The following is a 16,300-nucleotide window of genomic DNA, read 5'->3' as shown; positions in this document are numbered from 1 at the left end:
ACTTATCTTGATCAATATAGTATGGAATAATTTGTGAAGGACTTCTGTTTAATAAATGGACATATTAAAGTACTAAACCACTGTCTTCATCTGTAAAGGCAATGTATAAACTCAGTATACCAAGTGTCGTGGTTGATTAGTTAATAATCCAGTTAGTACAGTTGCTAAACGCACTTCCTATGCAAGGCAATGGCATAGGGGTTAAACACCAAAGCAGCCGACCCTGTTTTTTTTGACTATGTCTCTGACAAGACAAATTTCATAGATGCAGGAGTTAATGCAAACCTGTGTATAAGCAGTCTGATGAGAGGTTCTATGTAGCAGGAAGCACGTGGAACTGCTTTATTGCTGAAGTGGTTGTGGTGGGGTTGCTCTTGCGGAGCCTTCTCCGTCTGTAATGGACCAAAATGCTCTCCTGTGGTTTGCAGCATCACATTTTGGACTGAAAAGGAATTCTGGGGCTGAAATGCCAGAGTGAGTGGGTAATGCTCTGCCACCTCCTGGGCTGTAGGTTGCAAGTCCTACCTTGATGCAGTTGGGATTTCTGGTATCCAGGCACTTTAGGTGCAAGGTAAAAGCACCGAGTTGACAAGGGTAAGAACTGAAGAAACGTGCTGATGGTTGAATGAGTGTTGTGGAAGGATTTGGGAATATTGATGATACTCTTAAAACACTGTCTAGGGATAACGTGCATGCGGGGAGGTGGACAATGGTGGTGGTACGATCGAGCTTTGACAGAAGGATTCACTAAGGAGTTGTGCTTGTACAACTTCTGCTAGAAGATGGGCCAGATCATTTTGCCTGTGTGGGGTTGTCAGCAGTGGTACATTCTAATCTGTTGTGGTGTTGCATCCATTGGACCTGCTTAGATCAGGCCTTAATGAAATTGATGCTCTTTAAGAAAACAGAGTGCTGGAATTAATGCGGCATTGCTGCTGATGTTGTTATCTGTGGTGTTCCTTGGCCAAGAGAAGCTTTGTCATTTGTTGAATTAAAAAAAAAAAAAGTTTATCCTGTCTAACTTTTAAATACAGAATCTTCCTTCATTCTCCTGGGAAGGCTATAGTTGATTTCTTATTTAATGGATCACGCTAACAAAATGTGTTAGACAGCATCATAAATACATAAAATAAAAGCACAGGTATTACTTGGCCAAAATTAACATTGGAATCACTGTTTTCTTTTTCAAGGAAATAGATTAAAAAATGTATTTTTAAAAAGATTTTTTTAGAGAAATAAACTTACATTTTCTGGGTAGCATTGTTTTACCTTCTGACCTAGAAGGTTTACAAAGCATTCAGAGGACTCTGAATTCTTCCAGCAGAGGAGGAATCTGTGTCGCAGTGAGCGTGTTTTGATGCAGTCCTGTTAACTTAGAGGAAAATCAAGAGATGATGTCTCCATCCAGACTTTTAAACCAATGTTCCGTGCAAGAAGGTGTCTCCAGTACCTTGTAACAACATTCACATTCTCAGTGCTTATCTGAATTTATTCTGCTTCCTTGATGTATTTTCTCTCTCTGTGCTCAGAAAAGGATTAAAAGATGGTTAGGTGGAGCTTCTTCATGCATATGTAAAAATAAAAGGTGATATGTAGCTTGCATTTGATCTTCGGTGGCAGTTTGTATCCTGGTCTTTGGAATGAAGCCACTTCTTTTGATTATTTTTAATCCCTTACGAGGTTGGTTACAAGCTCCCTGCTATGAGGCTTAGCTCAGCCTAGTAGCAATATGTATGTTTTCTCATTTATTTGTGCATTTTAGAAGTACAGGTGTCAGAAACATGCAGTGTTGGTGTTTGGTTATAAGTACGTGCTCACTCAGTGATGCAGGCTGCTGGTCTTCTGGCAGGGGAAGATGAAGCTATAAAATTCAGGCTTAGAAATGTACATAATGAACGCTTACCATAAGCATAATGAATGAAAAACATACGCTTGCTATGCAGAGCACTAAATTGTCTTCTGCTTTGCAGCACACCAGGCTGGTAGAAGCATTCTTCTCAAGTACCACATTAGCTGAGATACACCACTCTTTACTCAGTATCTTGGAAATTACTTTGTCAGTTGGAAATTTAAGACTTGCAGAACTTTGAACAGTATCAGGTGACAAGCAAAATTAAGTGGAATAATGGACAAAGTGTTAAAAGGACAGTTGAGCCTCTTATTTCAGTGAGAATCTGAAAAGGCTGCTTGGAGAGGTCTTTTGAATTCCTTAACATCACCTGTCCAAAATCACCACGCAAGACTGAACAAATCTTCCACAGAGAATTATAAAAGCTTTTTGATAGGAGAAGGAGGGAGAGAGACCTTCAAACAGTGCGAGAGCTATATGAAGTCATTCAGCTGTGATGCCAGCTGATTGTTTTTCCTTCCTGTTAGTGGCTTTGGTTCAGTGTTGGTATCGTAAGATTTCTTGCATTGTTTCTGCACAGATTTGTTCCGCACTTAGTATTGGACACTCTCATCACTCCCAAGGTTTGTCCACTGCTGCGTGCTGTTCAACGAGCACAGGAATGCAAAATGGGAATAGGTGCACTCTAGTTGTGAAGAAGGCATATATTTGCCTGTGCAGATTTTGGTAATGGCTCCTCTTTGGAACAGGAGTTTATTGTGATCAAAAAGAGATGTTTGATTATGGCCCTGCAGGCCTCCATGCTGCAGGTGTAACATTATGCTTGTGTCACAAATCCTGAATTGCAGAGAAACCAGTGCTCCCGCTGTTTTGATCTTGTCAGTTGAGGAAAAGCAAAGCAAACAAACAAACAAGCCAGAAAATGGAGCAGACTTTTCCTCTGCCCTACACCAGACTCTGAGCTTAGTGCAGTATTGCTGGCAGGAGATGAAGAAAAGACTGAGTCAACACACCCTACTCCCCCAAATCAGAATTGACTTTAATTATTTTTAATTTAATTCTTTTTTCTGAAATGATACTCATAAGATCACAGAAGTATATTTTATTTCAATCATGGGAACAGGTCTTCTTAAATAAAAGGCTGGAGTCTTACACAAGTGCTTGACCCTGGGAGCAAACTGCTTAGAAATAAATGAAATCATCAAATACTTTGATGCTAATAATTAAATTCTTTGGACACGGCAATTCATTGCATGCCTGCTAAAGTAGTCCTGAAGCAACTAATGAGCAATTTTGTTTGCCTCTTCTGTTGATTTTAGGAGTATTCCAATGTGAAAAAATTACTAGAAAACCTTAGCAGATTTCAGGTTATAAGATGTCTATGAAGGGTAAACCCCAAGGGGATTGTTTACAGTGTTAGTAGTTGCTAAGTAAGAGCACTGTATCTCTGATGTCTACTAAATATGCTAAAACTAATTCTTGGTTAAATTCTTTCATGCTTACGTGCTGAAGATGCAATTTCTCCTTGCAAGATGCGTAAGCGTGAGTGAGGATCTCCAGCGCTGGCTCTGTGCTATTGCCACCCCCCCAGCACATGGCGTCCTTCCTGATGGAGTGTCTTGCAACACTGTTCCCCTCGCTGGTGAGAGGCAACGCAGTAAAACCAGGTCTTAAAATAAGTAAAGACACCCAACACTTCTGTTAAAAGAGGTTTAATCCAGCACGGTTTCTAAATATCAACCATGTACTGGTTTCCAGCTGTGACATGCAGTACATTTTTTAATTAAAAAAGAGAAATACAAAACAATTTAATATAAAAATGAGTCCAGGTCCCCTGATGTCATAGTGTGTGCCAGTAAAATACGACAATAGAAAAGAAAGAAACGTGGAATTTCATACCAGAAAAGGTCCAAAGAGTTCTTTCTCATAAAAGCAAAGATTATTTGTCACACTTGGAAGTAACCATTTGTTTTGCTTTTATTCAGTGGTCTGGAAACAGAAGATGTAGGAGCTGCCTGCTAGGCAACTCCGAATCTGGCCAGCACCTTCCCAAGCACCTGCTTGCTGTTAGGTACCGTGTTTCTGCCCGTCAGCAGCCAGCTGCTAGCAGGGAATTGGAACCCAAGTGGTAATTTTGTTCCAAAGGAAATCTGCCTTTATTGTTTTATCCCTGTTTTTAATTTACTCTGTTAGTACCATCTGCTCTCATTTTAATTACTTTTTGTTAAGGCCACCTGTTCTGATACTATATTAATTTTTTTAAAATGTATACAGGTTTCTTTGAAATAGACCTATCTGATGCCATATACAAGGAGCATGCCATGCTTTTTCTAAGCAGTATGCATTTATAGGTGGACACAAATATTTCAAGGCAGGTTGTGCTACCCATGAAAACACCTTCTTGTAAGTTCAGAAGGCTTTTCCCCTAGAATACCAGTCCATGAGATAAACCATGTCCTTCCAGGGGGGAAAAAAAAACCAAACCAAAAAACGCACACACACCCAAAAAAGGGGTCTTGGAAAATGAATTTCATTGCAGACATTCTTTAGTTTGGAGGTTGGGTTTTTTGCCTTTTCACAGTGGGAAGGATGTATTGCCCTCCTGGGGCTCAGGTATCCTGAGTTTTACAGAAACAGTCGTCTGTTTTGCGAACCCAGTGGACTAAGTCCAGCGCTACTTCTCATGGAGGACCAGTGTTCGCAACACAGAGCATGAGATCAGACAGTGGTATCTTGCACACAAGTATTTGCAGGCTTCGATAGATGGGAAGTGTTGGAGGGTGTTTAGCAAGCCTTCCTTACCTGTATGTGCAGACACATACGAGGGCTTCCATCCAAACGGTAGGAAGGGGCCGGTAAGACAATGCCTCATCTGTTCTACCTCCTATCTGTGGTGAAATTGCAGAAGATGGGATGTGACCCCATCCAAGCAGCTTAAAAAAATGATACTGAATGTCTGAGGAGCCAGTTACCCTGCGGCAGAATTCTACTGTAAGGTTTGTTCTTGCTGCAGATTTCCAGTTGTCACTTTTTCTTGTTGCAGATAGGCAGTAGATATAAATGTATTGAAACCAACATGTTAACTATAATGTATGCCTTCAGTGCTTGAGATGATAGTGGAATATTGAGACTTCAGATAAAGAAATACTGTTAGTTAAGAAAAATACAAATAAAGTAGAGGCATTCTGAGCCTCTCTTCTTTGGCACAGCAAGAAGTATAAAAGCTATAAGCATTAAAGATTTGGAATTAAGAAAGCATATTAAAAGCTCCGCTTATACGTTTAAAATACTATGTTCCTGTTTACTCAGTACATTGTAGTGCTGAGTAAGGAGGGGTGGTAATTGAGATGTGTTGTTTGGATACAGGCCTCTCTGGCAGGTTGAACGACTGTAAAATCCATAGTTCTGAGGGAGTGTCTAATGGCATTGGGAATAGTCTCCTTTTCCACCTCACTGCCCTGTCTGTGCTTCAGTGATTCCATAAACAGTGAGGTGGAAAGAGGATACCGAGGCTGAAATAAGGGAGATATTTCAATTGGCAGTGCATTCAGCAAAGAGTGCTTGATCATCTTCCCTTCATGCTTGGTTGGTGTTTGGTTCTTCAGCCCGAGTCGGAATCAGAGTCCTCATCTGAAATTTAAAACAAGGAGCAATAGTGAAAATGAAAACTGAAAATCTCCATGTCAGCTTTAGCTCTTGCTGGGAGAGAGATGTTGCTGTTCGGCAGGTGTCTGCTTCAAAGGACGTGGCGTAATTTAGGAAAAGGCTTGTAAGATGCCTTTTGTTCTAACAATGTTCTAATAAAGTTCTAATGATGGAACTTCAAATGTTGTTTCAAGGGACTTGAGAAATGATGCTGAGAAGCACTTAGACCACTACAATGTGTAGTGGTCTAAGTGCAACAACAGTTCAGATGGAAGAAGTTGCAGAGATATTAACGTTAGCATGACCACCAAGAGGAAGTCTGCTGAAGACATGCTTCCTGTACTACACCATTGCTGTTCTCTGTGGGTCATGGTTATGCACTGCCAGTTAAACGTATCTGAAAACCAGAAGCTTTAAGATATTAAGAAATCCCCATAGATAAATCTTGCCCAAGCTTGAGACTTGGCTTGCAAGGGATTTCTGGCCTTGGCAGTTGAGGGCTACAGCATAATTGTGAGTTTGGTGCTGGAGGAACAGTACTGCCGGGCAGAGCCCTCCTTGCATCGTCAAATCATCGACACAGAGCTGCATGACTGCATATTTGTAAGTTCATATAGTTCTCTCTCCCTCACTAGAGAAACTAGATTGAATATTTAGCCTAATTTTGTACCCATATCACCTTATCTTCTTCCAAGGTGAGTTCAGTTTGTTTCCTATGATTGGTTCCTTTCATTCTTCTTTGTCTCTCTTTTTGGCCTAAAGCTTGCAAAACACTTAACAGTCTACTAAAACACCTAGAAAAGACTGTTAGCATTACTATATACCTTCTAGGATTCTGGATGTTTGTTTTTGAGGTGTTTTGTGTGTGTTGTTTTTGTGTGAGATGTTTTGGGGGGGGGGTTGGATGTTTGTTTGTTTTTGAGTGTGGAACAGTCTTTTTCATCTGTGTGGGTGCAACAAGTAGTATCACTGGGGCACGATGCCTGTTTGGGGCTCCTGGGTACTGCAAAATAGCTACTCATATCCTGACTTGACTTGAAATGGGTTTGAACTCCCAACAGTGGGTCCCTCTTTTTATCTTTGTCCAAGTAGATGTGTCTGATCTGTGGTAGACTGTACCTCCTATATTGGTGATTAACAGTCTTGTTAATTTTATGCTGTGTAGCCCTTGGATTTTAAGGCCATTTGCCCACAGATGGTCAAAGCTTGACCCTGAATAACAGGTAATCGTGATAAAGAGAAAAGTGTTGTTGGACATAAAAGACTGTGGACTAATGGACGTTAATTATTAAGTTATTAAAAGGTAGATGTTGAAGTAAGACATCTTGATGGGAGGAAAAAAGTCTGTCCTGCACAGTAATTTCTATAATTGAATTTTGGGCTTTTCAAAGTTAGATGGTGCAAAATTCTGAGAAACTTCACATTCCTGGCTTGCTAGTTATCTTTATAAATCACTGAAATACCAGTTGTTGTATTTTAAGACTAAGCAGCTTCATAATCCAGCATAGTTGTGGCATACAAAACCAAGGTATCCAAGAATAGAAACTGTTATTACTAAGTGAGTGCTCTTGCTCCGCTGTAAAGGGTGAAATGGAGAAGAAAATCTCAAGTTACATGCTCCTTTAACCAAAACGGGGAATTGTACCTACCTTCTGACTTGTGCCCTTCAGGGGAATCAGAACTGCCTTGCTTGTGAAAAGTAACCAGGTCGTTGAAGGTTACGTAGAAGTCAATGGCGTATACTATTGTGGCTATAAATCCAAACACCTAAAATGGCAGAATAATACTCTCGTTAACAACAGTTCACATCCATCAATGATGAACCAAAATAAGCCTAACTGACACAAGGCTTGGGCTTGATTTTTTTGGCCTGTGCCTTTCTAAAAAGATACGGAAGGGGAAATGTCTTGTGACCCATTGGCATCAACTAAATTACAGCTAATTTGGGAGCCTGAGCAGTGATCCCTGCAGTTGCTCTATCAGGTTTGTCCTTAGCCCTTCCCCAGGCTACATCCCTCTCTGGCTCTGGGCACATTCCGAGCATCAGCACTGCCCTGTGCCAGGAGCTACAGGAGGAGGAAGCCTGCACCTCCACCATCCCAGTGCATCTCTTTGCCACCAAGAAATCACCTTGATTTCTCTGGAAATACTTTTTTTACTGGTTTGCAAAAAGACGTGTCTATTGCAGAGTGAACTAGATTGAGAAAAAATGATTCAGGAGTTGCCTATTTAGTGTTAAAGCAGCAGCAGTGTGACAAGAATAGGCTGGTTTTCCATCTGAGAAGCTAAGGTAAATGCTATCGCAGAATCACAGAATGGCAAGGGTTGGAAGGGACCTCGGGAGATCATCTAGTCCAACCCCCTGCTAAAGCAGGTTCACCTAGAGCATGTTGCACAGGACATCATCCAGGCGGGTTTTAAATATCTCCAGAGCAGGAGACTCCACAACCCCCCCGGGCAGCCTGTTCCAGTGCTCTATCACCCTCAAAGTAAAGAAGTTTTTCCTCATATTCAAGTGAAACCTCTTGTGTTTCAGTTTGAGCCCATTGCCCCTTGTCCTGTCGCTGGACACCACTGAGAAGAGTCTGGCTCCATCCTCATGACTTCCACCCTTAAGATAGTTGTATGTGTTGATGAGAAATGCTATGTTGCATTGCTCCATATCTAAACGGGGTGACAAAGGTTAAAACAAGGTCTTCGTTTTGAAATTGTGTATGAATGGGGATGGTTTGGTAAGGGTTGCTGGCTAACACTGCTGGGTATTGTTCTTCCCTATCTTTTAGAATTATTATGCAAATATTATTTATGTTGCATACATTATTGATGCTTAGAGTCAGGCTGCAGATGGAGAGGCTGTATCTTATTTCTAAACAGAAAATGCTGACGACGAAGGCTCTCTCCTGGGCAGTCCATACACTTGAGGGTAAAATGACACTGCTCTTGTTTCAACTCATCCAAGTAAATTAAGCAGTAGAAGCAGGAGGTTGAAATTAATTCCTTTAGACTGTCCTTAGTAGTTACAGGTTTGATTTTGTTTTTATTATTATTATTCCCTCCATTCAAGGATCTTGATATTCTTTGCAGGAACAGAGAAGTTTATCTTCCCTATACAGCTGGTGAAATTAAAAAGCAAAATTGATGCCTTCCCTAAGTAGTAGTTAACATTGAGCAGCACTGTTAGGAAGAAAAAAACTATTCATTGATTCAAAACCTCTTTTTCTAAATAACCAACCATTTCTTCTTTGCTTTAGGCAAATCTAATTCTCAGTTAGTTAACTGAAGAAACTTCTGCTACTTGCCATGGGGTCAGAATTCTTTCTAAAGTATGTCCATATGCAGTTCACCAAAATACCTAAGTGGAAAGCTCACGTCTACTTACTCCTGCTGCTTTAGATGCTCCATCATTATATTTTGAGACAGCAGCAATTGAAATGGCAAAGTAAATAATGGCAGCAGTGACGCACCGCAAGAAATCCTGTAAAATAAGCAATGTTGCGTTCTCAGATTAGTCATGTAATTCCAACATACGAACTCCCCTAAAAATTATTTCAGAAATTACCATAAAAACCGTTGTTGCTGCGTCAGTGGACTTGCTTGATGCTGGAGTGTGACTCCAGCCTGCTATTTTGTAGCAGATGAGTTGCTCATCTGGGAAATATTTTTAAATGCGAGATGACCAGAATCTTGGCATTAGCTTCTGTACTTACAGATGTTGGTGTAAATCCTACTTCTAACATGCGTGTGTCAGGCAGACCCTTCTTCACGTTGAAAAGGGCTATTTTTCTGTGACGTTTAGCTTGGAGCACAGCAAGGGCTAATGGAAGAATAATTTGAAATGCCTTAAAAAGGCTCATCTTTAAGCAGAACTCCTGCTGCACCCAAGGCTCCGGAGGAGCATACCAGCCTCCGTGGGGAACAGGCGTGTGCTTGTTTCTATACAGCAGTAGGCCTGTCTATCAGAACTCCTCATTTAGGAACTAAACACTTTGTTTAGTATTTAAAACTATGATTTACACTTAGTATGTACGCTTGTAACTCCAGCAGCTAGCCTGAAGAGAATATACGTATTGCTATCATCGAAATACGTGCTGAATATGTGGTGAGACTGTAGCTCCGCAGGGCAGGGGCCGTGCCCTAAAATGCAGGCAGGGATGTGCTGGAGCCATGGTCTCTCTGAACTGTGTTATTAAATAAAGAGCTGTGATTCCCAGGGCATGTGTAAATCATGCGAGCTGGAATAACGGTATCTTGACCTCTGTTCACAATTAGATCTTCTGCCTTTTCAGAACAGATGGGTGAATAAGATACCGCCTCAAAAGACAAATCCTACAAGAAACTTGAGTCCTCTGAAATCAGGATGAGGTCAATGATCTACATTCTGCGGCTGGAGTATGTTATGGTAATGGACATAATAAACATACAAGTGCTTTTTTGGTCTTAGTTCTGGAATCAGATGCATGTAGAAAACGGGAAAACGACGGAACGGAGATTACCATCTGAAAACCGCGCACGCTGTCATAGTCAAAGTTGCCACTATTGTTTTATCCGCCAGTGGCCTTGCCCACGTTATTTTTATACATTGAGAGCTCTACTTCCAATCTTGCTATGACGAGCTATTGCAAAACTATACCAAGAGACTCCAAATCAATTGGAATAGCATTTTTTTTTTTTTTAAAGTATTTGTACCGCTAGACAAACGCTGCCTTTTCCATGCATCTTTGAAGCGACAGAGACATCCAGTGGCCAGTGAGCAGTAGCCACCCGCTGCTGCCGGCCTGAAAGCTCCTGGGGAACAGCCAGGGCCTTCCCCAGTGTGAGCCAGCATCTCCTGCAAGGGCTGCGGGGCTTCCCCCCTTAATGAAAGTAGCCGTCACTTTGCTTTTACATTTTAGTAAAGTATATGCATTACTATCTAGCATGCCTCAGTTTCCCCATGTGTAAGGGGGGGCGATACTAAGGAGACCCCAGCAGTGCTCAGACTTAGGCTGATGTTGCCTGCTTCTGCAGATCCAGCCCTAAGCCATTTGCCTGAAATCAGGCATGAATTCTGTGCTTTAACAAAACCAGGCTTTGTGTCAGCACCAAGAAAGCTGCAGTATGTGGTACAGCACAGTTTAAAGAGTGCTTTGGGACCTCTTGAATGAGAGGCAATATGGACAGGTTTCTAATAAGGGGGTGAAGTTGTTAGCAGTCAGCCTAAACTCTCATGTAGTCCCTTTTACTCAGTTATACTGTACAATTAAATCTGTGTTTTTATATTGCACATTTCACTTACCATCAAAGGCCAGTAGAGTCCTTTAAACTTCTCATTAAGTTTGGAGGCATAGGCAAAAAAAAGAAACAGTGCCAGCAGAAACTCTAGGAGAGGTGCCATCATGAAAGAGGGAGCTGGAGATGCAATATAGCAGATAAAGATGATAAATGACAGCACCTAGAGTAGAGGGAAAACACTAGTTATTCGCATGGAATAGCAGAGCCTCAGGCAGCTGAGCAACTTTGAAGCGTTATTCTCCCCGTGTATTTCTGTCAGTGCTGCTGGCGATGGCATATCTTGCTTCCTACCTTTTTTTTTGTTTTTTTCTTGGGCCAAATGAATTTTCCTGTTTAGCATGGAATAAATCTAAAGTAATGGCGTTTCTTTCAGTGCATGTGAAATCGACCTTCTGGAGAGCTCGGTGGATTTGCACCTCTCCGAGTCAGTAATTTGTTCTGGATTGTAAACGGTTCTGACAACATAATTCTGCAAATAGAGTGGAGCATTGCCAAGCAAACAGAGCTTTAGGCTTTCAACCGTGACAGTTCTCATTTGAAATCCAAATCATTGCTCAGATAGCCCAAAGTAACTCAGCATTTATAATCTTCTTAGAGTTGAAAGAAAAAAGTCTGCTGTTGATGGATAAAAAAAGAGCTGAGAATTAATTATTCTGAGATTTCTGCAAGTCTCTGGTTCGTCTTCCAGTGTAGACAGCTGTTTTAGAGATTAATGGGGTAGGTAACTCCCATAGATTTGTTTTACCTCCATGATGTTTCCTAACCCTGCAAAATAATAAAAATGGCATTTGTTTTCCCATTCAATTAAAATACCTTTGGAATATAGTTTATGGTTCAAAATAGAAAGTTTCATAATGGGAAAATGGCTGAAGAAAATGCATTTTCACCTAAACCAGACAGTACCACAGTGCTGTCCTACACTTCTGTACTTTCAGCTACTGTATTTGTGGAAGTGGGAGGTGAGGGAACTGTGGAGAAACAGTAAAATTTTCAAGTGCTGTACTGGGAGTTGGTCACCTCCAAGAAGAGGCTGCAGCCCTACTGCTCTACTGCCTCGCATGGTAACTGGTTGCTGTTTTCTTCCAATTGGCTTAAAATAAAGAAAAAATAGCATACTGAATAAAAGGTTTTCTGCAAGTGTGATACGATGTGCTAGTTTGGACCTGAGCTGCTCTGTTCAGCCTTTCCTCTTGGAGACAAATCTCTGCCTTGGCAATGCTCAGAGATACTTTTGGTCAACAGCAGTAGGTACTATTTGAGCATTGGATTACAAAGATATTTTTTTTTAACTTCTAAATTCTAAATTGGGACACTGACATTCTCACTCTTATAGTACTGAAAATAGATGTATTATTTTCCCCCGTATGGCACATCTGAAGGCAGATGTGGCTTCTTGAAAAGCATAAATGTTTGACTGTGGTGATCATGCATTTGCCTGATTAAATTTCAGATCTATGGATTTATTTGCTGCTACCAGGTGTTCCTGGGAACCACCTCAAAAAAAAAAAAAAAGTCATACTTCTACTTGAATGATAAGGCTCCTAATTATTAATTAGTAATTACACCTATGAGAGGTCAGTCAACCTTCAAATGCATGTATCAAAGAGTCCATTTCAGTTTAAGGGGCAACTAAGCAGTTTGATCCTGTTGAAATAATTTCTTAATTAAATTAATAAATAAGCCTTTATTCTGAGCCTGTTTTGGGGCGAAGGCAGTCACTTCTTGACCAGGATGCCAATAACTGGAGTATATTGTTTTGATCCATTAGGACTGGGTGGTGAAGTTAGAGAGGATGTGACATTTTTAGTAAGATACTATATTTATCTTAAAATGCCTATGCATTGTTTTTGTTTCATTGGGTTGTAAGAAACAGATCTGGTGTAAAGAGTTCACTTCTGCATCGAGGCCTGTTACCCGTTAATATTTGCCCTATTTGTTGTTATTGGTCCTATTATTATTGGCTTATTGCTTACGTAGCCTCTTTGCAGGTTTTTCTAGAGTTTTCGTATAGCAGAGGGAACTCATTCAGTGTATCTTATCCTTAATGTGGTGTTTTATTTCTGTGAAGGAAAAACAATAACGTGCTGTTTGAAGAGAAGTGGATATAACAGAACTTGAAAACTGCTAAGAGAGAGGACTTCTCCCTCCTTCCTATCTTAACGCCTATGCCCTTCCCACCCCCATGGAATAAAAACCGAAAGGATGGGACTTTAACTTGGTGAATCTGCTTCGCTTGCATTTGTGGAACTTAATTTAGACACGGTTTCATGTTTTCTTGGTTTAAAAAGAAATCACCGTGTAGCTAGGACATTTTTTCTTTCTTGTTCTGGTGTTTAAAGAAAAATCTCTTTTGCTGGCTAAAGAAAAGTGGGTGATAACTGAGATGTTGGGGCAGAGAAGTACGCAGGGAGGAAGAGCAGCAGGGAGGAGACACGATCAGGATGGGTCCCACCAACCAACCCCTTTTCAATAGCAAAACATTAGACCTGAACTAAACTTGGTAGCTCTATTATGAAAGAATTAAATGGAGTGTTAAATAATACATCGTAGTACAGCAGTGAGGGGAGGTAGAAAGGCAAATTTCAGATGTGTAAGTTGATGATGCACAGCAGAGATCACTTTGATCTCCATCTGTTTGATATGGTGACTCCTGCGCTCCGTCTGCCTTTATACAGGGAAAATTTTTTCCGTCAGAAGCGTTAACTGCTAGGTGAAACAAAGAGCCTTTGTGTTCTCTTAAGATCAGCCTTATGGTAATCTGTGTAATTTAAAGTTCCTGCTGCCTTCCTCTCACCCTGATGGCACTGGGTAGGTCTGAAGTGGTTTGAGACACGTTGCAGTGCCCAAGACCCTGCTGTAACACAGCTCGGGAAGCAAACAGAAACTTGTTTTGTGGCAAGAGCACACCAAGGGGCTCCTGCTCCAGCGTACTAGTGCGCTGGCGGGATCCCTGCTCGGCTGTGGGGTAAGTTGCTGAAGAGACAAAAGGCTCAGTCTGAGCACTTCAGCTTTCTAATTCAGTCTGATCCGGAGAAGCTGGCATCTGGGGAAATATTAGTTGTCCATTTTAAAATCTAGTCAACAGGCTAGTTACTCGCTCAAACACCCCACCTCGGTTATTGCCAGGATCACAGCAGTCTCCTGCTGCCTGTTCCTCAGCCCTGACGAGCAGTAATTGCACCCTCGCCATCGCCACCACCTTGAGTGGCAGGCTTGAGTCCAGCCTGTCCCAGCTCTCCGCTCCTGGCTCAACTTGTCAACATCCTGTTGTGCAGGGAAAGTGCGCGCAGGGCCACGTGAAAAAAAAAAAACCAAACCACCCTTGACATGCAAGAATTCTTTTGATTTCAGTGGCTTACTGGTGATAAAGGGAAAGAATCTGACATGAAGGGTGATAATTGCTCTCCAACTAAGCATCATTCCTCATTTTGGAGGCATTCAGAGACTGAAAAGGCCCAAGGAAGATTTTAGGTGAAGTACACAGCTATAAAACAGAGGACTAGATTTCGAGAAGGAAGGTTTGAAAGACGGTATTTTTAGATGTTACGGTCTTCACAGAGGCAGGGCTGGGAGGTGCTGGAAGGGGAGGCAGGCAGAGCTTAGAAAGACCAAGAGAAACAGAAGGAAGGAGGTGTCGGAAGGCTCTGTCAGATGATGGCTACGGTGCTACAGCTTGTTCTTTGGTTTTCTTTTTTTGTCTGCCTGGTGGCTACGTTGCAGCTTTGACGTGGATTTTAATGCCAGATGCACTCGGTAACTTGGGGACAGACCTATGTAATGCAAGAGCCCACAAAGCTGTCGGCTTTTGATGACATTTCTCATTTCTCTTTGTTTAGAGCTCATTTCCCCTTCTGACAGGTGGCGTGCGTGGACTCCCTGAGCAATATTGGATATTATCTATTACTACCTTTTCTGAATTATAAAAGTGAGTAGTTATCTTGGTCTCTTGTCTGACCATTTATTTGCAGTGCTATTAACTAAAGCATTTGATGTCATCTAAAAATTTCATAATTTAAAAGATACACCTTTCCTCCCACAATGCAAACATTGATGTGCCAGTCTGTACCCAGAAGTAATGAACGCCTATTTACTCACTGTTCCAGATCTCAAGTCCCTGAGACAAAGACCTGGCAAACTGAAAGTTGCTCTAAAAATGACAAACTCAAAAGCAACCTTCAGAACACAGCCTGACCCCTCTGAAGACCATCAAATGATCCACTGTGCATCACACTTGCTCTGCACCTTTTTTCCTGAAGCTGCATGTTTAAAAGTGATTTCAGAGAAAGGTCAAGCAATGGGATCTTGTAATTCTTCCAATAGCTCTGTGTCTATGCTAAAAAAAAATACTAGAGAGGAAGTTTGTGAGGCTCAATGCAGTTGCAAGTTCATTTCTAGCACTTTCAGACTCAGAAAGCGCTGCTGGTTCTGGCAGGCAAAAAGAAAAGCATTTAATCGGTTTTGTCCATTTGTATTTATACAGGGGGGCTTCTTTTTCCTTTGGGATTACATCCTTGACATTGGTAGCAGCGAGGAGCCTGAGTTGTTCCTGCACTGCTGCTGAAAGGTTAGCACGAGTGTTACCAGCTTCGCTGTGGAGGCGTCTGTGGAATTCAGAAAGCTCTAGTGCAGTAACGAACAGAGCAGGATCCTTTCATAGTCTGGCAGGGGTAAGATCAGAAAAAAACCTGGCAAAAAAAAGAGGTCCGATTCTTCATTCAGCACCTTTTTTTTGTGGGAATGGGAATGCACATAAAAGAGAAAGAACTATTACATTTGACTTTTTTTTTTTCTAAAGGAACTTCTCTGGTCTTGTGTTTCAAAAAGTAATTTTCTCCCATATAATTATTACCTAGTAGTGTGTTGCTTCTTAAATGGGCCAGGCATTATCAAGTTATACTTTCACATATAACCAGCTTGCAATTTAAGGTATAAAAAATAATTGGTTACAACAGTTAGAATGCACTGTGCTCTTAGGGGAGGGAGGGCTGCTGAAGTGCTGAGGTCGGGGCAGAGCGTGAAGGCGTCTGTAGCCTCCGTGCAGGGAGAACAGACCCACTGCAGCCCGTCGGGGATGATGCGGATGCCAGGAAGCCACTGACATCGTCGCACATGACTATATACGCCCTGGTGCCCTCTGCTCCACGCAGTCAAATGCCTGCTCCTCATTTCCCCTCCGTAGAAAAGAGCAGGTTTGCTTTAACAGTTTTAAAAGCGGCTAGCAGTGATCTCTTTTGGGCAAGAGTCCCTTTTGTTGTTGTTTATTGGCAGAGAGAGAAAGTAGATCGCCTAGTGATCTCTGCTATTCAGTTACTTCTGTCATACTTGCCATGGAGGTGAAGTCCTTGGTTCCCCCAGAATTAGCTGCAAGGGTCACCTTCTGGCTGCAGACCCAGAGAAAGGCACAGAGCTCATCTTCGAAGGAGGCTTTACACAGAGCAGCTGGAAGTTTCAGTTATGAAGGTCAGTTCAGAGAAGACTGAAAAGACAGAAGACAGGAAAAGAGGGGAAAAAACAGGCACAATGATTCCTACATCG

General features: G+C 41.6%; 1 protein-coding gene across 1 annotated transcript; it reads right to left on the bottom strand.

Moving 5' to 3' along the window:
- Positions 1 to 3,309: 3,309 nt before the first annotated feature.
- Positions 3,310 to 11,082, bottom strand: CMTM3 (CKLF like MARVEL transmembrane domain containing 3). The gene is made up of 4 exons (XM_009635911.2): positions 10,770 to 11,082; positions 8,874 to 8,969; positions 7,144 to 7,261; positions 3,310 to 5,479 (listed from the first exon to the last, which is right to left on the bottom strand). Exons 1-4 carry the CDS (start codon positions 10,869 to 10,871, stop codon positions 5,451 to 5,453), a joined length of 345 nt encoding a protein of 114 aa, XP_009634206.1. The 5' UTR covers positions 10,872 to 11,082; the 3' UTR covers positions 3,310 to 5,450.
- Positions 11,083 to 16,300: the final 5,218 nt, after the last annotated feature.

This window comes from Egretta garzetta, unplaced genomic scaffold, assembly GCF_000687185.1.
Source record: "Egretta garzetta isolate BGI_Z169 unplaced genomic scaffold, ASM68718v1 scaffold23, whole genome shotgun sequence".
Classification (NCBI taxonomy): Eukaryota; Metazoa; Chordata; class Aves; order Pelecaniformes; family Ardeidae; genus Egretta; species Egretta garzetta.
Note: the sequence above shows the minus strand (reverse complement) of the source record. Positions and strands in the feature narration are given on the sequence as shown.